Genomic DNA, 27,518 nt, shown 5'->3' on the forward strand with positions numbered 1-27,518 from the left:
ACCGTTAACTGCATGTTTATTATTGTAACCATGACAACAGACATTTCCCGAAACACGTTCTTTTTGTGCCTAAACCTAACCAAACCATTACTGTAGCACTGTTACATCCTAAAAGGGTTATTTATTTATTCATTTATTTATTCATTTTTCAACAGTTTATCTGTGGCACATCCAGGAGATGCTCCCATGGGTCATGTCAGAGTGAAGGGACAAACAGCCCGTGTGGTCATTTAGACTTGGGGACTTGTTGTACTCAGAGCAGAAGGAGCCATTTTCTAGTTGTTTTTAAAACTATTTCAGCTCACACAGTCTCTGGCTCATATCTCTCCCCGATACTATAATTAACCTCTGTACACTTCGCACCCTCTCATTAAAGCTTGTTTGTGTATTAAAGGAAGCACACGGATGTTGTCTTCTAAATAAAGTGGTTTGAAATGGCACAGTTTGACTGTTGCACCCTCTAACAGGATGCCAGTAACTGTGTAAAGCATTTGTTTACCGATACGTCTCCCCCACTGGAAGGAAATCTAGCATTTCCCTCTGAAGCTTCAATTTCTTATTTCCTGAGGACGGAGGAATTCTCTCAGCAGACACCAGAATTTAATTAAGATAAACAGGGACAATTGGCTGCCCTCTCAATTAGCGGAGATGAAGACATTATGTTTGTGATTATGACTGGGGTATTACTACACAAATCTTGTATAAATGTGATAAATTCATATCCATTTTTGCATTTGCAAACACTCTCGTGACACACTGTGACTCAGGTCAAATTGCTCACAACAAGGAGGAAATTGGAGAGGAGATATGAGAGTAATGGAAGGTGACTCACGTCCTAAAAATATCACGTCACAAATATGAAGGACTCAGGAAGCTTGAAAAAGCCTAATAAACGATAAAAAGGAGATATGGGTTCTCCAGGAAACTGGTTGTATAAGAGCGGCAAGGTAGGGATAATGTGTCTTGGTAAGAGAACACGGAGGCAGTCAGATTGAAGTATCCTTCATTTATTTAGCTGTGGTCTGCAACAATAATACAAACAAAATAAACAAACATTTTACTATCATAGAAACAGTAAACTAGCTTAATACTGCACTAGCATAATATTAGTTGTGCAAACAATAATATAATAATCATTAAACATAACCTAATAATCACACTCACCACTTCTCATTTACACACAGCGGGAAAACAGGGAATCAGGATAGCTAATGCTGCATGAGGTGAAGGAAAACTGTCTGCTCTTGACCGCATGGAAGAAAGGAGAACACTAACGGAGCAGAAGCATGCACACAGGTGGTGCATTCAGGAACGTCGGTAAAACTGAGACGCATTCGATAAAGTGGGAAAAATAAGTTCTCTATGCAAACACACTATATAACACATAAATCTCACTTGAACAATGTGGGCTTTCGAACACAGCCGCCCCCGACTGTCAACATTGACAGTCGAATCCAAGGTAGAAAGGTCACTCAGGTAAGTAAGTCCTTGGTTTCCTCATCTTCTAGCTTGGGGAGTTGGACCAAGCGAGCTACTGGTCGAATGTATGTCCGATCCTTGACCTTCACAGCAGCGGTCCGAATACGCCCATCAGCTCCAGGATAAGTATCCGTCACCTTACCGACGGGCCATGAAGCTCTTGGGAGTTGGGGATCCACAATGAGCACCACTTGGTTTGGCATGAGGCATTTCCCATCCTTCTGCCACTTCTGTCGCTTCTGCAAAGTAGGCAAGTAGTGACTAGTGAACTTGGACCAGAAGTGGTCAACAAGGACTTGACTATGTCTCCATCTGCGATTTCCAAGGGTGTTGCTTAGGTCATAAACTGCTTGAGGGAGTGAGGCATCGTAGCGTCCCATCAGCAGGATGCTAGGTGTGATGGGATCCGGATCTGCTATGTCTGATGAAACATAACCAAGAGGCTTAGCATTCAAGATGCCTTCCACTTCCACTAGCACTGTCTGGAGCACAGTTTCAGATACAGTCTGGTCTTTAAGAACAACCTTGAGGGCAGTCTTCACAGACCTTACCTCTCTCTCCCATGCTCCACCAAAGTGGGGAGCACTGGGAGGATTGAAGCAGAAGGTGATCTGCTGTTCTGCCAGCTGTTCCTTTAGAGAAGGAGTCATCGCTTCAAAGGCTTCACGTAGCTCTCTAGCTCCACCAACAAAGTTTGTCCCATTGTCGGACAGGAGCTCAAAGGGTTTGCCTCTTCTGGCTGTGAAGCGACGCAATGACATCAAGAAAGCTTCAACATTGAGGCTGTCAAGGAGGTCCAAATGCACGCACCGGGTTGTCATGCACTTGAAGACTATGCCCCAGCGTTTCTCGGTTCGTCGTCCAATCTTCACCGTGAATGGTCCAAAGCAGTCGACGCCAGTCGAATAAAAGGGTGGCTTATACAGCCGTAGACGAGCTGGTGGCAAATCCGCCATCTTAGGGACTGAAGGATTGGCTCGCCATGACTGACAATGCATACAGTTGTTTTGGTACCTCTTGACCACTTCCCTACCACGCAGAATCCAAAAGCGGCGACGCAGTTCAGCCAGGACTCTCTCTGGTCCAGGGTGCAGGAGCGTTTCGTCGAAGTCCTGGATGATGAGCTTAGTCAGAGGATGCTTTGGGTCTAGTAAGACCGGGTGGATTGCGTCTGTCTCTAGCTGTTCAGCTCTTCGGAGTCTTCCACCGACTCTAAGGAGTCCTGTCTCCTTATCGTACTCAGGAGATAGTGAGCCCAGCCGGCTATGGGATGGTAGGGGCCGGTCTGACATGAGAGCCTTAATCTCCTCTGGGAATGACATAGACTGGGCTTGCTTTAGATGGAGATTCTCCGCTTTGATGTAATCAGCTGCCTCAACGGACGAACCGGAGCCTGGATCAGCCGCCCCGTGTAGGGATCGCACTGTTGCTTGCATGAGGTCCTTCCATGTAGAGAACAAGCTGACATCAGGAAGCTGAAGAGAGGGGTCAACAGTCACATGTGCGCAGAAAGAGGATTTCTTCAGTTCACTATCCTCTGGCTCTGGATAGACTGATGGACTGATAGGCCAATGATCCTCAGAACATCGAAGGAAGTCAGGGCCTTGGTGCCAACGATGTGGTCGGGACAATTCCTTTAAGGTCTTGCCACGCGTGATGTCGTCAGCGGGGTTATTGGCACTATCCACGTACCTCCAGTTGCTCACATCAGTAAGGTTCTGGATCTCGGCCACACGAGTGCCCACAAAAACCTTGTAACTACAAGATTCTGACTGAATCCAGTGGAGGACTGTTGTGGAGTCCGACCAGAGTGTGACCTTCCTGATAGGTAAGGTGAGCTCCGTTTGGATAACACGAGCTAGTTGAGCACCAGTGAGCGCAGCACTCAGCTCCAACCGAGGGATGGATAGTTGCTTCTTTGGTGCCACACGGGATCTGGCTAGGATGAAAGCAACATGAATTTCCTTTTGATCATCCTCTGTTCGCAAGTAAGCAACAGACCCGTATGCTCTCTCAGAAGCGTCGCAGAAAATATGGAGATCTCGGATAGATGTAGGAGAGTCTGCGGAGGCTGGTGCATAGCATCTTGGGATTTCCATCTGAGTCAGGTCAGGAATTTCCTGTTCCCATGTTAACCATCTGTCTCGCAGGCTCTGTGGTTGAATTGGGTCGTCCCAACCGATTCTTTCCTTCCAAAGGTCCTGGACGAGAATCTTGGCTCTTGTTGTAAATGGAACAATGTACCCTAACGGGTCGTACTGACATGCAAGTACCTTGTAAACAGTCCTTAACGTGGGTTCTGTTCTCTCAGCTGGTCTGTGTTTGTACTTCAGTGAGTCGCGGAGGCAGTCCCATCGCAATCCAAGAGTTGGCTCCTGTAGGTCTGTACTGGATTGGGAGAGCCATAGCTCACTGCTCTCAGACCGTACATCAGTTGGGAGATGCTCAATGACAGCTGGAACGTTGCTAGCCCACTGGCGTATCTCAAAACCGCCGGAGTGGAGTAGCTGGCACAGCCTGTCTACCAGGTCCTTAGCTTCCTCTTTTGAGTGTGTACTGCGGAGACAGTTATCCACGTAGAATGACTGCTCGACACAGTCCGCGAGGTCGCTGTTGGTTTCCTGTACGTGCCGCTGCAGGGCGTAGATGGCACAACAAGGACTGCAAGTAGTGCCAAACGGTAGGACTTGCCATTCATAGATCTTTGGCTCCTCCGTCCTCTGCATCCCCCGCCAGATGAAACGCAGAACTGGTTTGTCGGTTGGCAACAAGCGTATCTGGTGAAACATACCCTTTATGTCTCCACTCACTGCCACTGGATACTGCCGGAACCGAATGAGGACTCCGAGCAACGATGGGCCTAAAGTAGGTCCGGGCAGGAGAAGGTTGTTGAGGGACTTCCTATCGTACTGGAAAGAACAGTTAAAGACTATTCTGTTCTTGTTGTTATGCCGCACCATATGGTGAGGGATGAACCAGGATTCGGGGGTTGACATAGCTGCCTCTGGTGGCACAACTGCTACATAGCCCATCTTCTCGAGCTTCTGGATTTCCTGGCAGTATACCTTGGCTAGTTCTGGGTCTTTGGCAAGTCTCCGCTCTGTACTTCGGAGGCTAGGTAACACTGCTTCCATAGGAGCCTGAAGGTTTGGAGAGTTGGCTCGACGAAGCAATGGCGTAGCATATCTTTGTATCCCACCAACAGTGACCCTGGTGGTGGACGTCTGAAGAAGGTTCAGGGCTTGCTGGTCTTGCTTTGACCGAGTTGCTTGCTTCTCACTCATAAAGGGGAGAGTGTCGATCTGCCATAGCCGCTCTACGTTCTTTAGGAGCTCACAGGTAGGCGTGACCGTTGCAGTGAACAAGCATTGCTGTTCGGATGAAGCTATGTGCTCTGTGCTGGTGGGACCTTGGAGCGACCAACCAAGTTTGGTGTGGACTGCAATGGGTCCTCCTGGTGGGCCCAAGTGCACCGGCTCTATAGGTGCAAGAAGATGAGGCGTGTCAGATCCGATGAGCAACAGAGGTTGGACATGGTCGACGGGAGGCAGAGGTAAGTTGCGGAGGTGTTTATACCTCCGTTGGAGGATTGACACTGGATAAGAGTGTTCTGACAAACCTAGATTGTCAGATGTGAATGCTTGACGTATGTGATGCTTCTCAGCAGGTTTGATGGGGGAAGATACATGAAAAGTCACTGAAGCGCCGTGCAGCTGCACTACGTCCTGGTGAACAGTCCTGATGGTAAGCGTTTCAGGATGTGAAGTAAGGTTCAAATGTTGGACAGCTGATGGCAGGATGATGCTTCGCTCAGAGCCATCGTCCAGAACTGCATAAGTCTCTAAGACTCGGTTCCCATTGTGGAGTAGGACTTTCACGATTTTCAGCATCACCTTGGGGGATCTGTTTGGTCTATCTAAGTACACCTTTGTCGTGGGAGCAGTCACCATCAGCACACTCTTCTGTGTTTGCTGGACTGCATCATGTAGTATTGTCAGATGCTGCTCCTTGCAGACATTGCAAGGTCGCTTGAGGGTACAAACGTCAGGCTTGTGAGGTCGTCCACACCTCCAGCACCGTTGCCCGTCCGTTAACCAATCCACCATCTGTGCTGTGGTCAACGCCTTGAACTTGAGGCAACCGTTTAAGAAATGTTCTTTGTTGTTGCAGTGTGGGCAGTATGGTTGAGGTTTGGATGAAGGCCTAGGCTGGGCAAGCCGTCCTTTGGAGCCTCGCTGATCACTAGCAGTCAGGAAGAATGCTGTGGGTTTCTCCTTTGGTCTACTGAGAGGACGTTGGTCCCCTTTGGTTGGCTTTGGAGCCTCATAGTGGTAGAGTGAAGCTGCTCTACCTGCGATGCGCTTGGCCTGAGATTTCATCTGTAGCCAGGAGCTCAGATCTGGTAAAGTATAGGTTTGGTCAGTTCCTGTCCGAAGAATGCCTTGGTTCAGACAATATTCTACGAATCCATCGCGATAACTTGGCGGCATCTTACTCAGCAGTCGGTCAACGTGGGATCCACATCTTAGCTCGTAGCCGTTCTGTCCCTCCAGAGTCCTAAGCATGCCTACTAGTGACTGGATCGACAAGGCGAACTCATCAAAGGCTTCAGAGTCTCCAAACCTGATGGCTGGGGCGTTCAAGATTGCGCCTAATTCACTTTGGACAAGCTGGCGGGGTTGACCATACTTTTCCTGTAAAGCTTGCATAGCCATGGTGTACGGCTTAAGGTCATGCATGTATGCTTTAGCGAGTTGGAGTGCACTATGAAGTTTCAAGTGTCCCAGGAGCACCTGATACTTGTACTGCTCATTGAGGTGCTGATGGCTATTTAACAAGTTGTCAAGGGCCATCTTCAGTAGGGCAAAGTCACTTTCTTTACCACTCTCGAATATGGGGATCATCGGTTTCGGGATGCCATAGGACGAGGCGAGGATTGGGGAAACATTGGGCACTTGTGGACTGGGTTGAGTCAAAGCTGGAGTGGCGTATGACAGTGTTTGTACAGGGGGATTGAAGGCATTCGGCTGATGGTAGTTTGCTGCCACCGAGCTAATAGGTAGGGTTGCAGGAGGATGAGCTAGTTGCAGCAAGGGAGATGAAGCCAGCATTATTGGAGGTGGAGCTACACGTTGAGTAGCAGGAGGCAGAGCTGTGTCTCGAACGGGAGGCGGAGCCACGCGTTGCGCTGGGAGAAGAGGCGGGGCCACCTGAAGCGGAGGCGTAGCTACGTGTTGCACTGGAGGTGGAGCCACGCGTTGCGCTGGGAGAAGAGGCGGGGCCACCTGAAGCGGAGGCGTAGCTACGTGTTGCACTGGAGGTGGAGTCGCCTGGAGCGGAGGCGGAGCTACAGCACCCTCTGGCGGCGGAGTCACGTGTGGCGAAGGCAGAGCCACAGGTGGCGCCGGAGGCTGAGCCACTTGAACCTCTGGAGGCAGAGCCGCCGTCGCTAGTGAATGAGTTGAATGGGCAGCAGAGGCTCTTGCACTATCTGGTTCTTGTGCTTTCTCTTTAAGAAGAGATGTAACCATCTTAGCTATTTCCAGATCGTTAGCTCTCTTCTTTATTTGTCGCCGTTGTTCAAGTTGCTTTGTTAATGATTCTCGGGTTCTAAGAACTTCCTCCTGTAGCCTTTGGGCCTCTCTGGCTTGAGCTTGAAGTCGCTGATACTCTGCTTGGACGAGTTGGTCCTCTTCCACCTGCTGCTGCAACTCCTCAAGCTCTATCTGCTTTACTCGCTCTTCAAGCTGGGCTGTCTCAAGGTCTGAGAGAGATGGGAATGTTCTTTGAGATGCACGTGAGTACCTTGTGAGTCTTGAATTGGAGGTCCGGGAAGAACGTGTTCGCTCACTGCGTGAATGTCTGGTGGAGGGAGCTGGCTGTGTGGCTTGGTTTTGTCCCTCTGGAGGGAGAGTTGCAACCACATAGTCGCTCAGGTATGATGGAAGGTGTCTTTCCCTCTGTGAAACACGTTGGGGTGCAGGTTCAGTCTGTGCATCCAAGTTTGTTGGTTCCATACCTTGATTGATGCTCTATCCGGCTCGAAGGACCATAAAAAGGAGATATGGGTTCTCCAGGAAACTGGTTGTATAAGAGCGGCAAGGTAGGGATAATGTGTCTTGGTAAGAGAACACGGAGGCAGTCAGATTGAAGTATCCTTCATTTATTTAGCTGTGGTCTGCAACAATAATACAAACAAAATAAACAAACATTTTACTATCATAGAAACAGTAAACTAGCTTAATACTGCACTAGCATAATATTAGTTGTGCAAACAATAATATAATAATCATTAAACATAACCTAATAATCACACTCACCACTTCTCATTTACACACAGCGGGAAAACAGGGAATCAGGATAGCTAATGCTGCATGAGGTGAAGGAAAACTGTCTGCTCTTGACCGCATGGAAGAAAGGAGAACACTAACGGAGCAGAAGCATGCACACAGGTGGTGCATTCAGGAACGTCGGTAAAACTGAGACGCATTCGATAAAGTGGGAAAAATAAGTTCTCTATGCAAACACACTATATAACACATAAATCTCACTTGAACAATGTGGGCTTTCGAACAAACGATCCTGTAAAAGCAATTTCACTGCTATCAACACGGCTGAACGTTAAAGTGTGAACACTGATACAACTGGTGAGCTTTCCATTAAACCGACTTCGTCATACAGCTGCTTTCTGACCTTGTGTTGTTGTTTCCAGCTGCTGAAAGCTCCGTGAAACCATATTTTTCAGATTTTCTGATTATTTCCCAGTAAAGGAGCCAAAGTTTAACAGCAGTAGAAAAACCAGGGAAAGCTTTTCTACAACACTGACATCCACAACAGAATGACAGACAGCTTCAGTCCCATGACCTTTTTGTTCATGGACTCGGTTCATTCAGGTGCAGCACAGTCCTGCTCAGCCGGTCCAAGATTAACAGGATGATGGACAAGTGTTGTCTCTCGAGCTCGTGCTGGTCCAAAAGCTGCACTTCATCTCCAAGGAACTGTGTCGACCTCTGGGAGTTTTTTGAGAGTGAGAGTTTAGTCTGTAGAAAAAGGCTCGTGGTCAGGACCGGCACTGAAAACGTCAACCAAAGTATAATTTTGAGGCACTTCAAATGTTTTTATTTGATCTTAAGATGAGTCCCACTTTTTTTTATCATACAGTAGGCACACAAGCTGGTCCGGTTCTCCGTCACTGAGGGAACTTTCAAACCCACAATGAATTAATCATTGTACACTGAACAACATGTGAATGTAGAAAATGCGCATGATTAGAGTTTAGCATCCAGACTCTGATGTTGTCTCTACCACAGAAACTTAAAGGTCCATGTTTCACACTTTTCCTGTGTTTTATTTGAAGTGTTGATCCATAAGAAGATAAATTTGTGGTTTTAAGAACCAAAAACAGTCTCAGTGTAGTTTTACATCCCTCTCTCAGGTCTCTCTCAAGTAGCTCTAGCTCTAGTAACAACAGGTCAGTGAGCCAATCAGATGAGAGGCTCTGAGCCTGCTTGGTTGTGACATCACAAAGTTACAGAAGGCCTGACGGCTCGTTTTAAGGCTCAGTTTCTGAATACAGGCTGTGTGTGTTTCTCTGTGGACTGAGCGCTTTGATACTTTCACAGTGTTAATATAAAACCCAGACCTGCTTTATAATGACATGGAAATCTCACTTTATACAAAATGGGATCTTTAAAGCTCAGAACGCCAAGTAATGGGAAGCAACGATACAACTTCTCCTTTACGGGAAGGTAGGCTCATAGCTTACGGGTGGATGCCGGGGTCGAGAGGAGGCTTTTATATATGAACAGCAGTGGCGGCAGTGTAGCTTTCAGGTGAGCAATGTAGCAGCAAAGGAGATAGAAAATCTCTGAAGTGCATCATTAAACACTAAAAGGGTGCATTAGATAAATGCTGCAGTGTGAGGAATAAGCCGTGTGAGCATCATGGTGCATAAACAAGCTCACAGGTTTAGCTTCATTTATGAAATGCTTACAAAAATGCAGGAGGGATGAAGCATTAAGAATGTTTCTGTAGATTGGCTTTTAGAGAATAATTCAAGCAAATACTATTTTCCTCTGCATATATATTCTCTACCTCTTTAGCCTCTTAAGTGGCCTGATGATATAACTCTTGTAGCTCATGGGAGTTTATGAGGACTCCATCAGAGACAGATTTTATTGAGGAAGTGTAAACTTCTTATTGGCCTCCTTTGGATCTTAAAGAACCAGTTATGGATACATATCTTATGGGTTTCTAAAACTAAGACGGACCACATAATGCAACAGCAGGACTCGGTCACTTGGGAAAATATGTGGCGCGGCTCTCTTAACCACCACAAACTACCACGCCGACCCTCTGGGCACCAGATACACTTCCATTTGAGCCATTTAGCTGATGAATTTATCTGTAGGAACATATGATTAGTGCAGCAGTGCAATAAGCCCTCCATTCCCAGACCAGCAACATTTCAACTGAGTGATAATGACTGTAATGGTCAGAGTGCCCTGAAATCTGCGGAGTGATTACAGGAGAACACAGCTACAGTAGCCAGGAAAAGAAATAAGAACAGTGTGACTTATTATTTGACAACAGGTTAGCAGAGGAGAGGATGCAGGAGGCAGTGATGACTTTGCTGTTTTGATTAAAAAAAATATCAATGCTGAAATTTGTCATCTTGTCCCTCCGCCTGCAGTTCCAGCAGACGTCAGAGCACGCTCTGTTCTCCAGCTCGGTAGTGGACATCTTCACTCAGCTCAACCAGAGCTTTGAGATCATCAAGAAGCTGGACTGCCCCGACCCGGCTGTGGTGGCGCAGTATAACAGACGCTTCGCCAAGGTGAGATATGTAACACAAAATCCCCTTCCTCTCTGGGCTCTGTCTGGACATGTGTTGTGTTTTTTTTTTTTCTGGACATGCAGGCTGCTACACAAACATGAACAAAAGCAACTGCCATGTCATTCATATACATTATAAGCACATTAAAGTAAATTCACCCAATTTACAAAAAAAAAAAAAATGTCTTTCTGCCTCCACCTCGACACAGTGGAGATGAATGGAAACAGCGCCCCAGTTCTACATAATCCACCGAGTCAGAGCTGAGACCATTAGTCTATTAGTAGATTCATTAATAATTTAAGTCATTTGAATGTAAACTGTTCTAGGATCATTAATTAACCATGGGTTCCCAGGTCTGAAGATTTCAGAGAACTTTTATCTCCTATAATCAATTTTTTTTAAAGGAGCCATTTGTAAGACTTGCTAATGCTACATAGCTAACGTTAGCATAAACAGCAGTTTGCTTACCAGTCTAGAAGAAATGTTGTGACTTCAGCATCAAACTTCATTCCTTTACTTTACTCACCAAGAGCTGTCTCCAGTGGTGGAAAGCAACGCCAATGTTAACTCACAACTTTTCTTTTCCTGAAGTTAGCATGCTAACCAGCTAGCCCCGGCCTGTCTTGTCACTTTCTCACTGTAGCCTCCAATCTGCCCTGAGAAAGAAGAAGAAACTGATGATGATTAGAGGAGGTTTCAGAAGTTCAGCCATTGTTTTTAACTCTGAGCTTCTCCTTTACCAACTCAATATGTTACAATTCGTAATTTCCTCTGCTTTGACTCATTTATGCCTCTGAGATACTGACTCATGACTTTCAGGTACTTGTTTGCAAAATATACAAACTCAGCATACAGTGACGTGTTTTTGTAGTCATTGGACCTTTAATTTCTTTTTTTTTTTTTTTCAGATGCCTTTAGTCGTCCATTAAATCTAACAAATCTTTTTTTTGCCGAAGAATTGATTGCACATATATCTGTGTGTGTGTGTGTGTGTGTGTGGTGTGATGGCTCGATCGATATGAGACTCATTAGATAAAGAATGGCTAACCTAAGCCATCACTCTCAGCTGTCCATCCTCAATCCCTTTTCATTTTCATCCACTCTACTCATGTCAATTTCTCTCCTTCCTGTTTTCTCTTTAGTTTGTTTTCCATCTACTCTTCTACCATCTTGCCATCTCATTCCTCTCTCAACTCTATACTTTGTCTTTTCTTTGTCCTCGAATCATTTCCCATCAGTATCTGCCTCTATTTGTAACTTCTCTCCATTACTCGTCCAGTCTCTCTCTCTCTCTCTCTCTCTCTCTCCTCTCTCTCTCTCTCTCTCTCTCTCTCTCTCTCTCTCTTTCGCCTCTTTGTCACTCACTAACAGTTACAGCTCATTTTGTAAAACTGTGAGATGACAGTAAAGAAGACAGATGCAGAAAAGGACAAAGGGAGAGACAGAGTTATACAATGAGAGGAAACCATACTAAGTAATGCGGGGAGCTAACAGACCACATGTTTAATGCATAAGTGTAAGAGGGCCAACTGGCTGACCGGGCAGAAAGTAGGGAAATCTCTCACAGCGAGGTTCAGGATGATGTGAGTTAACACAGTTTTTTTTTTGTTTGTTTGTTTTTTGTCATTTCCTGTCCCCGAGTTACCATCGCAACCGATAAATTAACTCACTGATTTATTTAAAAGTACCCTGTGGAGTTTTTATTGTAAACAAGGATGACATTCATCGTTAGTCACCGAACAGCTCTGTGTGTATTCTGAAGGCCTAACGAACACGCCGGCTGAATATACTACCTCATTAAACATTTGCAAAGACTTTTTCTTGGAGTGTTTTGAAACCTGCTTTGTTTGCTTGTACAGCACATTACTGCAGCCAGCTGTTGATACAGTATGTCGAACTGTACAAACCTGGAGGACATCATATAGTTCTCATCTCTTTCAGTTGATTAATACTGCAAGCATTTGCACAGTGTCTTTTTATGTCTTTTTCAGTGAAGAAAGAATCATGATTTTCATTCTCCTGGCAACAGGAACAGTGCTTTGTTTAGGAAAGATTGGCTTGTTTTGTGTGTGAGAGCGAACAGCCGTCACGTCTGCACATGCTAAGAAGAAACTGAGAGAAAGTGTTCATCACCAGAGATCCAAGGGAAAAGATGTCCTTTGAGTGCCGCCTACAATCTGTGATTGGCAGACGGGGTGGGGGGGTGGGGGGGCACATAGCAGCTAAGATATCTTGCCAGATCAATGAACAAACAATGCCCGGTGGTTTTCTGTAATCAGGCAGGAGTAGAGTGGCACCAACTAGTCACTCCCACTCCCAACAAAACCCATGTGTCTCTGGCTAAACATACTTAGGACTTGGCTGCTTATTTAGAAGATTCATTTGTTTTTTATTTTCTGCTAATTTTCTAACAACGAGGAATCATCATCAGACATCAGTATCCAGACGTCCTTCACTTTTGTGGTAGTTGTGAAGGAATTTTTCTCCCAGTCTTCTTTCCTTATTTTGTCAGACTTACTCACACTCCAAGAGTTCAGGTCGTAACAACCTCCCGTTGTTAGACAAAGGTTCACTGTGTAGCCTATATTATGACTGTTGGTGTCAATAAAATGAATTAAATGACCAGGCTTAAAGGTTTAGACTATATTTAAACCTTAGTTAAGTGAGGTACTGTATACACCCTGCAGGACCAGACATCTTTGTCCTGCTCAACATTTTCTCCTTGGAGTCTATAGCTTACAATAAATACTTCTGCCTGACACATCTGAGCTCCTGGTGGTCGTGTGTTTCTCCAGCTCACAAAGATTTCCGCCGCAGTAGTTATCTTACCTGAGACTTGGACATGGACTTGAGTTGCACACGACTGTATACTCACTGTAAAGCAAAAACATTCAAGTCTCAAGTCACAATTCCTGAACAAAAATAAATGAGATAAAAATGGGAATGAGTCGGACCTGCCTTGCGAAGCTACACAGCTTGTTATTTTTAATTTCATTCAACAGTCAGTTACAGTTTGCTAATGAAGGCTTGGACGTGAGATCTGACTTGAGACTTGCTCGTACAGACTAAAGACTTGACTTAGATTGATTTGGACCAAAAGACATAAACCCTCAGATCACTGCTAACACTCTCTGCAGCTCTTTAAGCAAAAGACTGAGACAAACATTTTCAGTCGCAGTGAAAACTCGATGCCACTTTCAGTTCAAACAGAACTGGTTGTTTTCTGACCAAACACATCAAACTAAAAGGAGTAATTTACCAGTGTATAGATTCACCACCCCAGAGGTTTCCAAGTGCAAGCATGTCCCAAGTGTTTGTTATCTTGTTCCCACAGACGATCACTAAAGTGCTGCTGCAGTACTGTGCCCTGCTGTCCAAGAGCTTCCCCTCCTACTGTGAGAAGGAGAAGATAGTGAGTATTGTGCTTCCAAACCGCCTCGCTCTGATCATCATCTGATTTGGAGAGGGACCGAACACTTTGAACACTCTCTGCAGAGTGGATTAATATTTTAGTTGCTGCTGCCCACTTTTGTAAATCTTCTGTCTCTGTTTGGTTCTTTCATCCTCCTTCCATCGCCTTCTCTCCGTCTTTTGTTTTGCTCTGTTTCTCACCCACTCTCATTCATTTGCTCTTTTATTTTTTTCCTTTCTTTGACTTTCTTGACTTTTCTTTCTTCACCTGCCTTTCCGTCACCCTCATTTTGTTTTTCTCTCGCCCACCTGCACCTGTTGTCTCCCTCATCCATCTCCCTCCAGCCCTGTGTGCTGATGAACAACATCCAGCAGATGAGGGTCCTTCTGGAGAAGATGTTTGAGTCGATGGGAGCGAAACAGGTGAGAGATGCACACAACAAAACACATATCTCTAATCATCTGCCACTGAGTGTCTGAAGTGAAAACTTTCTCATCGTTCTGGGTGAATGAAAAAAAAAAAAAGCCTCCGACGCTATGGCAACAGGCAAATAAAGAGCAGAGCCTCAATTTAAATCCAGTTGAGGCAAAAATATTAATGTGTCACATTAATGCTCATTTATCATAAAAACACAGCAGCAGTGAAAAAACCTTGAAGTAGAAAAAGAGAGTCAATAAGTTAAAAAACATTACATTTTATTGTGTGTACTCATTCATACTTAGCAGACTTGAATTTCCTTAAGGATAAAGTGTTAAAATCCTGTTGTTCGTTACATTAGATTTTAAACATATGTCATAATAAGTTAAACATCATTTTAATTATGGATCTATGATTGTAAATCAGTCTAACTCAGCAACAGGCTCTTGGTTTTGGCAATTTGCAGTTTAAAAGCAAAAAAGTAAATTCTCAAATATCTATTTTACGTTTTGCTCAACAGCATATTTTATATCAAACTCAAACCTAACCACCGCACACTGAGATGTCTTCACCGTGACTTTTATTGAGAGCGAGCAACGTGTTTCACCTGCAGCTTCTTCAGGTTCACTCAGTAGAATTACAAGAGCGTTCACAGGTGTGATAAATACTAAGTGGGTCACATGACCAATTACCATCCACTTCATTTTTCAAGGTATTTTAACATTTAATCAAAAGATACTTTCCCTGACAATAATATTACACATTTTCATTATTATTATTATTACACAGCACCAGATCGCTAATATTGGCTCTGCAGAGGGAGTTTTGTTCACTAGCATTTGTTATTGATTGTATATTATGTTATATTTGTCGTTATCAAGGCCACTGATGCCACGTGATTCGTCAGTGTTCCTGGTCGTTGTAACGACTGGTTGTAGCACTAACATCTCAACCTTTCTCAGATAACAGTGTAGTGTTGTCGCATTTACATAAGATAGAAGAAAAACTTAGCAGTCAGACATTCGGCCCTGCCATTCTTCTGCTCTGCTGAAGTGACCGCAGTTCTGCCTCCATGTGTAAATCTCAGAGAACATAAAGGACAAAGGTTTAAAAATAATTCTAATGGAGCAAATTGTACTGATGGCTGTGTCAGACATTATACGTTTCCCACCCGACAACATGCCACAGCTGCCTTTACCAGGAGTGGATAGTTACTCCAGTTAATCCAAACATCTAGTTGTCATTAAATGTTTTCAATGAGATTTGTTTGTAAGTTTGCAGATGTTCACTCAGCAGGCTTTTCTTGAAATGGTGCTGGAAAAGCTCCAGCCGATGAAACCCCCCACAGGAAACAGTATATCCCAGTACATAGGTGAACCTATTTGGGTCACCTCACCGTCCTCCAGGTGTGACCCAATTATCATAATGGAACTATTCTGTATGTATTTGGGTTCATCAGCCGCTACCAGAAGAAGCAGAAGGAGGAGACGCAGAAATTAAAATGAAAAGCAGAATCTTTGATGTTGACCCCGGTGATTAGAGAGATGTTTAAGGATAGAGCCCTATAAATATCAGATCCCTTGACAGGGGTTACAATGACAGTCTAAAGTGTGTATTTAGAGCGTGTCCATATCGCTTTTGCCATTTTAATGGCAGAAAAAACAGTCGCAGCCCCAGGCGCATGGTTCAGAAAGATTGTGCTTAGTCTCTTAATTAATCATGGGAATTTTTTTTAGTGTAACATACAATAAACCAATCAGACTGCCATCTCCCATTCCTTTTCAAAGCCCGACGCAGCTTGGCGGATGATGATGTGCCCGCCCATGTAGGTGCATATCTCTCTCTTGACAATGCGCCCTTATAATAGCAGTGAAATACTGCAGCACTGACCTCAGACCAGGCTTTTGTTGGTCAGTCGCTTTCCAACGTCTCGAGATAGCAAAGTGCCAACAATGCACCTGACCACACCTTTCTGTAAGAGTGTATATCAGGTATATTTACTACTTAAATAACGTGGGTGCTGGAGGGGAAAATGACACCCATGTCAGTCTGAAACTAGCAAAGAGCACTTGACTTGTGCAGAACCACAGTGATGTCATTGGATACTCGTTAAGAGTGCTTCAGCTTGTGCTAAAAGTTGAAAATAAGCGATTTGATGGACGTAACCGATCATATGCAATATGCAAAACCTAGAAAAAGATTTGAAAGCACTATATGTGGGAAATCTACAATACTTATGCATCTTCTGTGACAGCCTCATGAGACGCTCCCCCCTCGTGCATTTCTCCTGAGTCATTTCTCCAGACTATTCAGGCTGAATGAAAGTAACCTTTCTGATATATTTCTGGAACATCACTAGTGGAAAAATCTCTTTAAAAATAGATCATGTTGTCGGAGGATGAAGGTGCAAAAGGTGCAGCAGGTGTTCAGGAAAAAAGTGAAGCTTCTACGGCGTATGTGTATGTGTGTGTGTGTGTGTGTGTGTGTGTTTGCGTGTGTGTGTGTATGTTTGTGTGTTTGCGTGTGTGTGTACGCTTTCACAGGCCTTGAATTATTTTAAGTAAGGTGTGAGATTCAGCGTGTGTGTGTGTGTTTTCTCTACAGATTACTGCTGAGGAGGAGAGGGTATGTTGAGGTTTCTTTTTTGCCCTCGATCCTGTTTCCCGTCGCTCCTCAACCACAAATGTCAAAAATAAATCACGTCACTAAAGCAAAAACCCTCCCTGAACCTCCTGCCGACTCTTTTTACCCTGTAGTTTCTGTTTCTGTTTGTAGTTGATCCCAATTTACTCATAAGCAACAGCTCAAATAGTACCCTTCTTCCTCCTCCTCCTTCCTCGACTCCCTGATTTCCCCCACAGAAGTGTTGCTTTTCCTCTCTGCCTGATGTGATATTCATGATGCTGCTTCTTTCCAAAAGCTTGAGAATGAGGAGGAGCCCGAGGAGTGTGACGAGGAGGTGGGTCAGCTCGTTTGTCTGCTACAACCTCAAACCTCAGCGTCACGTTTTGGATAAAGTGACACTTGAGTGGTTTTAAACTGGCAAACATTAAATTGACACACAGCGATTCCAGCTTCAATACGAAAAGCTTTTCATAGGTCTGACGTGGCGTGTCGTTTCAGGTTGCCCAGAGCTTTTAACTTGTCACACACAGGTGTACATATTAACTTGAGTCATGGCTGCTTTCCATCCAGGGCCTATTGTGCTTTCTGGCTGCCATCTTTAATGTTATTGGGTTCACTTGTGCTCTTCCATATATTTGCTGTGAGAAAAGGCCTGTTAGTTTAGATCAGAGTTACAGCGACAGTCAGAGCCCGAGACATATACTGTTTTCAGGTTGTCCGTCCGTCCCATTCTCGTGGACACAATATCTCAGAAACGCCTTGAGGGAATTTCTTCAAATTTAGTAAAAACATTTACTTGGACTCAAGGACAAACTGTTTAAATTTTGGGGGTCAAAGGTCAAGGGCTTGGTGGTCTCACAAAACAAAGTTTTGACCTTGTGGAGACAATATCTCACTGAACCTTCACTTGGACTCAACTGATTAGATTTTCGTGGTCAAAGGTTAAAGGTCAAGGCCTCTGAAAACACTTTTATCCATTACTCAAAACTTCACACAGCAATTATGACAAAATTTCACACAAATAATCAATATTTTATATGACTGGATAAACAGGGATGTAACCTGAATATAGTCTGAGTGGCGGAGGCATTCAAGCGCGAGGCTTTAATTGTATTTTTTTTTTTATCTTCTGTGATCAGTCACTTTTCTCTTTGCACAGCAAAAACACTACATTTATGTCGACACCGAAACATTACACACATATTTGATTATTGGACATCGGACTCCAATGCTATGTTCATTGTTCTGCTGCTGTGACAGCCAGGTTCACAGTCGGCGCTTCACTTCATCCCAGACATCGGTACAGGGCCGAGGCCGCGACTCTGCGGAGATCATTTGATCACACTGTCTTTGTGCACGGAGGCATTGTCACCATGTACCAGGAAAGGGACAAACCAGAAACAGATCGTGAGACAGTGTAACTATGAGATTGAGCCCGACCACAAAAAAAACCCAAAATAAAAACAAAAGCACAGAGGTGTACCTGGACGGGGTTGTCCATGATTCAGTCTGTGTCTGATGTGTTGTAATGGTGCTTCATTTGAAGGTTGTTTGTAACCAGTTCATCCACAATAACTGTCATTGGAAGTCAGTTTTAGCTTGTGGCTAGCAGAAATATGCGAGCAGTGTTATTATTAAAATAATAAATTAGAGTCTCATTTAAGTTAATTGTTTTAGTGGAGAGCAGCATAAACTGAGAATGACTCAGCCAGCTGGTTTCTTTCTTATGCATTTTTTTAGTTTTTTTAATACATATGTACCCTACGTGTGTGTGTGTGTGTGTGTGTGTGTGTGTGTGTGTGTGTGTGTGTGTGTGTGTGTGTGTATAATATAATTACATTTATTTTGTCATTTTTATTTGTGTACCTCCACCTGGATCTCCACCAGGCCATCTCTGATCATGAAGGGGAGGATGACATGGTGGGTGGGCTGCATCATCAAAACATTTTTTTGCTAATTCACCTTGTCTTTGTATTTTAAAATAATTGTCTTTTGTTTGCAATCTTCATGAACACCAGTCAGAGGAATCCAAGGTGAGAGAGGGAGTCCAGGTCTCTTTTATTCTTTAACATTCTTCTTTTTTTTTTTTTAATTTTTTGTCTCATTTCACCTTCTCTTCTTATTGTTTTGTCCATTTCACTCCAGTCTGGCTGCTCAGACTCAGAGGGATCTGAGGTAAGAGACAAAAACTGACAATCAAAGCAGAATTCCTCTCTAAATAGAGTTCAAGTGTAATTCTCCATCGACCTCGGACCTCTTCTCACTTTAATCCTAATTTTTATAAGGAAGCTAGAAGTGGAGATTTCACACCTTTTAGCACATTCGTTTTATTTAGATCTGAATTATTCTCGTTCTTTCTAATCGTTGCTGGGTTTCAATGTGGAGTGAAAGTGGAGTAAATACCTGCGAGCTGACAGTTATAATCACTGGCCCTCTGCCCTCACTCATGCAGTTAGAGGTCATGCCATGTCCTGCCCTCAGGTATATTTGCAGCAGCTGTATATTTATCATTTGAATAATTTGGACTTGTGGCAACTAAATCATTCATTACCATACATTAGTGTTTGATGAAGTGAATACTGATTGTTTGAGTGGACAGCGGCACAATCTGAACATGATCCGTGAAACTAACTGTGGCTGTTTCCTTGACGATGATTTGACTCATTTATGTTGGATGCCTTACACAGAATAATGTACGCACCATATGATTTTGTATAGACAGATATTCTTAGGGAATCACACATTATATCACTGAACCGTCACAGAAAACATGGTTTTATATTGTAAATATTTCTCAATAACATTAAATATTCATGAGTGAAAAGGTTAAAGATAAGAGGAGGATTTAAGTTATACAATCAAAAACTCAACCAAACTGCTTCTTTAAGATTTTATGGGTGTGGTTTGATTATTTGATTGACAGTGACCTGGAAAACGAGCACACAACAATCACCAGAGTTTGATGCAAACGTTGCTAACGACGTACTGTAATTGACATCACCTTTTCAAACCAGTGAGAACAACACAGACCAAAATACGTTCAAAACATGATGAACTGGGATTAACCACTGTTTGTTTTGTCGTCGTTTTTTTCTCTGATCATAAATGAATATTTATGATAAAATGATCTTTGCCTTTTACAAAGGGACTATTTTCCCTTTGAAGTCTCCATCTGCTTCCCCCTGAGCACAGTCGATAAATCCCTCCATAGATCTGATGCCAGGAACCTCCATAAAGCCTCTTGTACCACATGCTAACAGAGCTCTTAACACATTTGCAGCTGGGTACTAAGATGGCCTCCCCCCTGTCTGGGTGTTTAATAGACCAGACAGTTGGATCCCAGATAATTGAACTTGATAGCGTATTAAAAAATGTTGTATTTAGCCGCCGCTAAATGGCGTCTTGAAATGACTTTGCTGACTTGACTTTGTTTGCCTGCCGACTGCTGGGGGAGGGGGGTCGTGTCAGGGAGGAAGAGGGTGAAGAAAGATAAAAAGTGACGGGAGTCCCGGCTCTGCTGTTTAATGGCTAAAGTTACTGCGATGTTAACAGATGTTAAATGGGATGTTATGGTGAAGTGTTATGGGGCGGATAAATGTGCTGCTCCTTTGTTGTTGTTGGGGCTTTTGAAGGAGAGAGAAGATTTTGTGGCTGAGATTAAGTATATATAATAAATGTGACTTAAAAAAAAAAAGAGGTGGCATCTCTGTACTGACATTTTCATGCGATATTATCTCCAGTTTTATTCATGTAGGCAATTTAATCTGATCACACAATCAATCTGTTTGCTCCTTAGTTGATGCTTTCCTTGTGTTGTATCGTAAAAGTGTAAGTTGATATATTCTTTTTATTGCATTGAAATATTTTCCTTGAAGAATTATCTGGATGTTTTATTAATGTTGAGGAACCCCATGATTCTTAACGAGCGTTGGCTTTGGAATCATATTTGCTTTGCATCACTTTATCGCTTTATCTGCGATTGGATTAATAATGACAGAAAGTGGCTGGATTTCCAAGCCGTTTGAGCCTGTGAGCATCAAGCGGGAGAGTTATTATTGTGTGTGCTGTTGTGAGGAACTTTGTGAGGAGTTTTAAACCTTGAGGGTTGAGCTTGCAGTTTGGTGAAGGTTATGGGATACATGTTGGTGATGTAGGGGCTGTAGGGTTTACTGTATGTCAGTGAGGGTCCTCAGAAGTACCATGTAACATGTGGGTCAGGATCAGGGCTATTAAATGTTTAACACATTGTCTTTTTGAGGACTTGGCCACTACGTTTTTTCCAGCCTCTAATTCGCACCAATAAATTGTATAAAATATTGTAGAGGTTCAGGGTCGTGGACTTTTCTTTATATTGTCTTAAATAGTTTAAAATTCTTGTTGCATCCGGTTGTGGTTTTCATCCCAGCTGTAGTGGAAACCTTTTATCAAATGTTTGTGTTTTGAAGAAATGTCGAGTAAAGGTGAAGTCACAGGTCTGATGAGAATCACGTTATGTTGCCATGCTCTGAATGAACAAAACATGGACTCGTGTCATGTCCTGTCCTGTCTTGTCTTGTCTTGTCTTGTCCGTCCTCAGCTTGACAACAAGGAGAAGGAGAACAAGGTCGGTCGTCCGAGCCTTTCGCTCTTTGTTTTAACGGCTTCATTCCCCCAGAACTCTGTGTTTTGTGTGTTGTGGAGTTCTTTGTGAGTTAGTCTGGACTGTGCTTGTGCTGTGTGTGTTTACAAAGTGTTTTGCGCCACTGTGAAGTACAGTAGGATATCAAAACACTTCTCACTTATTAAGTAGAACAGTAAATTCTCTATATTGTGAGTTGATTTACATTAAAAGGTGCCAATGCAACTCTACACGAAAGAGAATGAACTAAGAGTTATAGATCAGTAACATGAACATGTTTACCAACCTGTGATATCAAAAGACTCCAGGCTGAGACCAGAGAGAAAGATCTTGGTCATCCAAGTGTTTCTTGAAGGCAAAGCTGAACTTAATCTGCAGTCAGACGGTGAAGTGAGGGCGTCTTGCTTTAGAAATATTCTCATCCAAACCCCTTTTATGTTGTGTGTTAGGCTGTTAAGACACGTGTTTTCATATAAACCCAGTTTTGCATATAATATTGCAAGAATATTAAGATTTATTATCCAGGAAAGTCACACATGAAACCTTGAACACTGTGCTGGCTGTGACCTGACGATCTTGTAGCCTTGTAGAGGACAGAGTTTAGGATTTGTCAGATCATCAGATGACGAAGCAGATCAGCATCTCGCTCTAACATTAAGAGCCTTTCTCGACCAAGAAACCGCACTCTCAGATAGCAGCACGATGCTTCAGGGAAATGCCGTGTGGCTGCTGCTATTACTCTGAGACGATTCCAGATCTGGTTGAAGCAGGGAGCAAAAACTTGAGATATTTTTAACTTTCAGCACTAAAAAGAAAATGCCAGGCTCTCGCAGCGGCTGCGAACACGCCGCAGCATGACTCCTCTGCTCAGGGAGGTGCCGGAGAGAAACAATGGAAAAATGTAGTGCAATATTGGTATATAGTAAAAGTGTAATTTCATCACTAGATGAGTAGATATTCTCTCCTGAAACTAAGAGCTTTGTTTAACTGTGTTTAGTTGACTTTTTTTAGTGGTAGCAGATGTTTTAGTTTGTGTCTGTCCTCCTGTAGGACGACTCCTCGGCTTATGATGACAGTGAGGAGGAGGAGGAGCGGGAGAAGGTTTGGTTTCTTTACAAAGCTCTAACATTTATCCATAACTAACCTCTCCTCTCCTCTCCTGCTGGCTGAAACACGTACACATGGCCGACTAAATCCTCCGTTCACTTTGCTGTTCTCGCGTGGAAGAGTGTCTGTGATTGTGTGTCTAAACTGGTAGAGTTGCTCGTGTTTCCAACATTTTGCTCCCACCATCGTCATCATCACAAAGAGCCTTTAACTTCCATTTGTTGTCTTCTGCCTTTTTACATTTTTAATGTATGTTTTATTCCTTTCTTTCTTTAAAAGCTTGACAAGGAAAAGGTGAGCCATCAAAAGCACTCTCATGTTCCCTTTAATATTTATTGATTCATGTTTATTTTTATTTTCGTAACATTTTTCCTTTTCTCTGTTGTTTTCACATCTTCCTAGTCCGAATCCAAGAAAGAAAAGGTGTGTGCGTGGAAACTACTCATGTTTTCTTTAAATTGTATGGTGTGTCTGTGTGTGTATGGTTGTCTGTGTGCTTGAGGGAAAATTTGTTATTAGTTTTATGAAAATAATTCACAACAATTTCATTGCCATAATCAGCAAATCAGCTCAAAGCTTTGATCTAAACTTAACTTTAAAGCAGCTATAATCTATATTTTTATAATAATAATAATAATAATGTATGAAATATCAATGTGAAAACAAGATGACAGACTCAGCTGAATCGTTGCAGAGCTTTATAGTGACCATCAGCTCATTGTTTATCCGGCCAGTCTGCAACTGAACTGCTTCCGTTACTCTCATTGCGTCGTGAAAAATAATCACTGAGCGATACTGGCTCAGCATCAAACAGCAGACACACACAGTTAGAAAGTAACTGGTGAACAAAGTGGAGCATGTAGCAGCTACAGAGACAGATATTTCCCTCAGGATTTGGTACTGAGCTAAAAGAGAGAGAATATGGTGCTTACCCTCATCCTACTGAGTGATTATGCTGCTCTGCAACTGCTGGACAAAATAACTGGGTTTAACCTGATAAAACTTTTTTTTTGAATATGATAGAAAGTTGTAGTATTGTTTAAAAATAGGGCGGCACCTTGTGTGGGACACAAGATTTTGAAGAATACGTATGAACTAGAGATTATTAAACTTTACACTGGTTTCTGAACAATAACTTACAGTTAGATGAGGTGAAGTGGAGGAGGCAGAAGCTTGTGTGCTCCCTCCTCATGGTGGCAGATAGAGTTAGTAATGACGCGTGTCCCGTTGTGAAAGGTACTGGCAGTTCAAAACCTGGTGAACAAAGGAAAAACGACAGGATATTACAGTTAAAAAGTCTGAATAGTTACTGTCCATGTCCTGCTAGTCTGACAGAGAAATGGTCCTGTTGTTGAGGTGAGGGATGGACAGATGTGTTGTTGTAGATTCTCGCTCATCAATAAGTTGTTTTTTTGACTGCACAGCTCTCAGTTAACTCCACACTAGTGTCCAGATATGAGCCATAAAGGAGCAGGAGTCTGCAGGCGTTCCTTTCAATCATTTTTTACATTAGCACACCTTCAAGCACAGAGGGAGCAAAGATAGACCGCAGACTCTTCAGAGCTTCAGCGTTAACGATCCTAACACATTCCAAGTGGTTGAACTCATCTTTCCGACGGTCTGAATCCTGCGTGTGCTAATGCATAACGCTGTCGGAGAAACACCTCGTACCCTTCAGATGTCAAGGCTCGTTTTTAGCTTGGTTTTTGATCACCCCTCAGAGCCGGACCCTTTACGAGGGTTTCACCTGAAAGCAACAATAAGCTTTATTAATATATGAGTCACTGCCTGCAGCAGCCGGAGGCTAACAGGGAAGGTGAACCTAATGAAAGTGCCAAAGAAGAGTGTGTCTGTTACAAGGTCACTGTGTGAATGTCATTGTGTGTGAACATGTGTGTATGTGGCATATAAGCATCGCTCACTCACGCATGTGTGTGTCCTTGCAGGCTGAAAAGAAAGACAAAGAGAAGCAGGTTGGTTTGTTGATCATGATTCTGTCCTTCACCTCCTCTTTCTGCTCAGTATCTCTAAATCTATTCAGATTTGCCCTCATTCCCCAGTGACACTCACTGAAACTCTTCATCTTTTCAGTCATAAATAAATGCACTCATTTATTTATGTCACTGTACAAACCAATTCAGCGTAGGTTTTTGATAAAACCTCTAGATCAATCGTTGGGTTTGTGTGTGAGAAAAAGAGAAATTAATGGTGTTGGCTTTTCTTTTCAACCATTCCCTTTCTTGTTTTTGCCTCAAGGAGGACACAAAGAGCAAAGAGGTGAGTTGTTGAAACGTAGCTTCAGTAATAAAAGGTCCTGCAACATGCACTTTTTTAAAGTTTATCCTGTATTTGTAATTTATATGGATATTTGACGACTTTGACCAATCGTTGAAAACACTGTCAAACAGAAAAGACAAGCAGTAAGAAAAATGTATTTTACTGAAAGTTAAATTGTGTAAAATGTGTAAAATGCACAACTACAAAATTGTAGCGGCTAAGCAAATGTTTCCTTATTTAGTATCTGCGCTTGTCTTGACCTGTTTGGGGTTATTGATCATTGGTGCTGCCAAATTGTTGTACCTGAAATTGATGATAAAATGATGCTTGCAAAAAATGAATTGCAGTCATCTCCCAGGAGAATAGTTAAGCCAAATAAATGACAGAGAATACATTCAGAAAGCATTCTGTGTATTTCGACTTCCTCCTGAGCGTAAGAGCCCAGAAAAACAAAAAGTAACTGAGGGCCAAACGACTGGTGCTCATATTAAACTGCATCTTCTTGTGTGTGTTTACCCAAATCAATGACACTTATCAGTCATGTGAACTTTTCACAGTGGCCTGAGATATAACATGCTGTAACTGTTAACCAGCCAACCTTTATAAGCAGTATGTAAACTATAATAACATGGCTTATAACACTCTTTGAAACTCTGAAGTGCAGTTGTAATCAGGATTTTTTTTTTTTTACATGTGTTATAACAGATTCATGAACCGTTTATACACATGTACAAATCAAGTTTGAAGTGTAACTACAGCTCAATATATTAGGTGCAAATTTGAGTTTCCAGTGTGTGTTTCTGTTTGTGCCTGTGAGTGTGTGTGAGCGTATTGAGATAAGTATGAGGTCCGATGTCGCAGACGATCTGACCGTGTCATTCGCTCCACACACTGTCTGCTGCGCCCGTTAGAGCCAGCTGACTCAGACTTTTCCCAGAATCTAATTCAAAGAATCAGTCCCATTTGCCAAAAACACTTGGCCGTTGGCCGAGGCGGCAGCGATTGATTCAATTTAAGGTTTTTTTTTTTTTTCTTCTTTCTTTGAGCTCAGTCATTTCATTTTGTTTCAGTGCATGTCACATTTGATTTAAGCTCTTTAATGGTAAAACTGATTGCTGATCATTTTCCTTTGCTTATTTTGTATTTATAAAGGAGGCATGTTTAAAAAGGTGAAAAACTTGACTGTAGATTCCAGGTGTCTGATGTTTTATTTTTGTTTTTTCTCACCAGTCAAAGGAGGAAGTGAACAAGGTTTGTTTGTCCGTTGTTTCCTCTGTAGAGCTTTTCCCTCTGACCCACGTCTTAAACTATTAGCCTGTTAGCCCCGGTTCAATAGAAAAACTCATAACGTAGTAGAAAAAGTCTTTCAAACCTGAGCCAGCTGAAGAAATAAGCAAACTAAGCAGTCGATATATATATGTGTATATATACTATATATATATTTTTTACATATTTTTAACTACACATACGAAGCAAAGTCGGTAGAGGAATGATTGTGCATAGTCCCTGTTCTTTTTACTTTCCCAGGTATACATTTATTTTATTTAATCAGGAGGTCACGTTGAGGTCGAGATCTCATTTACAAGTGAGACCTGAGTACAGAAAATAAAATAAATAAAAAGGCAGGTATATGATGTTGTTGCAGCTGCTTGTTTAAGTGTATGCATTTGTAAAACTAGTATATCGCAAAACCTTACATGGCCATAAATAAGTTTTGGTCAGTCATTTATTAAGTATAACAGAGAACATCTATCTCACTGAGCTAAGTGTCTGAATGGGAAGAACATGGGACTTCTTCTTCCAAATAATTCCAGTTTGGGATGAAGTGAGTGTGCAGCAGTAACGTAGCAGACAGCAGTGAAACATATAGGACTTCTGCAGGTGACGTCCCTTTTGTCTTGTAGCGTCCCAATAAACCAGAAGCAATAAACAAAAAGCTTTTATTAAAATCACCCACTCACCATTACCCAACCCACCAGACAATATATCACAGAACCCCACCCAAACTAAAAGATACCTCCTGTTTTTGTTTGCCTGCTGTATACCACGCTGTACAACCCTGTGTCCATGTAGTTATAGTGTTTTTTTTAAATCATCAACATCCTGCAGTGTTGTGTGACTTTTCTTTTTCGTTTTACTTTTGTGTCTTTTCTCTTTCTTTTTTTTCCTTTCTGTCTTTCCGTGAAGACTGAAGCCACAGCTGAGAAGAAGAAGGTACAGTTGTGTGCTAGAGAGAGATAAGAGAGTTGGACAAACACTTATCACCTGTAAACGACACTTCTAATTTCAGGCTGTGATCCTAGTGAGGCAGATGTGTATGTGCAAGCTTGTATGTATGTGGAACTTACCTCTTAAAAAGCAATTTTCCTTAGTCATTTATTTTCCTTTCTCCTCTAAAAGTGTTGAGGAAATACACAGAATGAATAGAGGATGTATGGTACGTCTGAAGTGTGCACTTTAAATGATCCACACCTGGTAGATTTATGCAGGAGATACATCACATGCACACATTTAATGATCTGTGTTGAACTGGCAGACAGTAGCATGTCTCTATAGGAAGTAAAGGTGTTGGGGAACTGTGTATAAAAAGTGTGAATATGAAGCGGTGATTGCTCCTGAAACATAAGCCTGAAAACGTGTCATGTTTTATTAATGATATATATTTTTTCTAAATTTGTCATATTAGAGAACATAAAGTTGACAAGTCAATCACTCACTTAGCATAATGCAGTTTAACACTATGCAGA

General features: G+C 42.7%; 1 protein-coding gene and 1 long non-coding RNA gene across 2 annotated transcripts in view; one reads left to right on the plus strand and one right to left on the minus strand.

Annotated features, from left to right (window-relative positions):
- LOC130169248 (protein unc-13 homolog B-like) overlaps positions 1–27,518 on the plus strand; it is a 180,700-nt gene that overhangs the window by 139,333 nt on the left and 13,849 nt on the right. The window contains exons 28-33 of the mRNA XM_056375810.1: positions 10,172–10,315; positions 13,650–13,727; positions 14,072–14,149; positions 24,751–24,771; positions 26,002–26,022; positions 26,959–26,985. Coding sequence (XP_056231785.1) covers positions 10,172–10,315; positions 13,650–13,727; positions 14,072–14,149; positions 24,751–24,771; positions 26,002–26,022; positions 26,959–26,985 — 369 coding nt within the window. The remainder of the gene's footprint in view (positions 1–10,171; positions 10,316–13,649; positions 13,728–14,071; positions 14,150–24,750; positions 24,772–26,001; positions 26,023–26,958; positions 26,986–27,518) is intronic.
- Positions 7,627–8,047, minus strand: LOC130169735 (uncharacterized). The gene is made up of 2 exons (XR_008827877.1): positions 7,800–8,047; positions 7,627–7,657 (listed from the first exon to the last, which is right to left on the minus strand). It is a non-coding gene; the product is annotated as an uncharacterized LOC130169735 (long non-coding RNA).

Source organism: Seriola aureovittata, chromosome 5 (genome assembly GCF_021018895.1).
Source record: "Seriola aureovittata isolate HTS-2021-v1 ecotype China chromosome 5, ASM2101889v1, whole genome shotgun sequence".
Lineage (NCBI taxonomy): Eukaryota > Metazoa > Chordata > Actinopteri > Carangiformes > Carangidae > Seriola > Seriola aureovittata.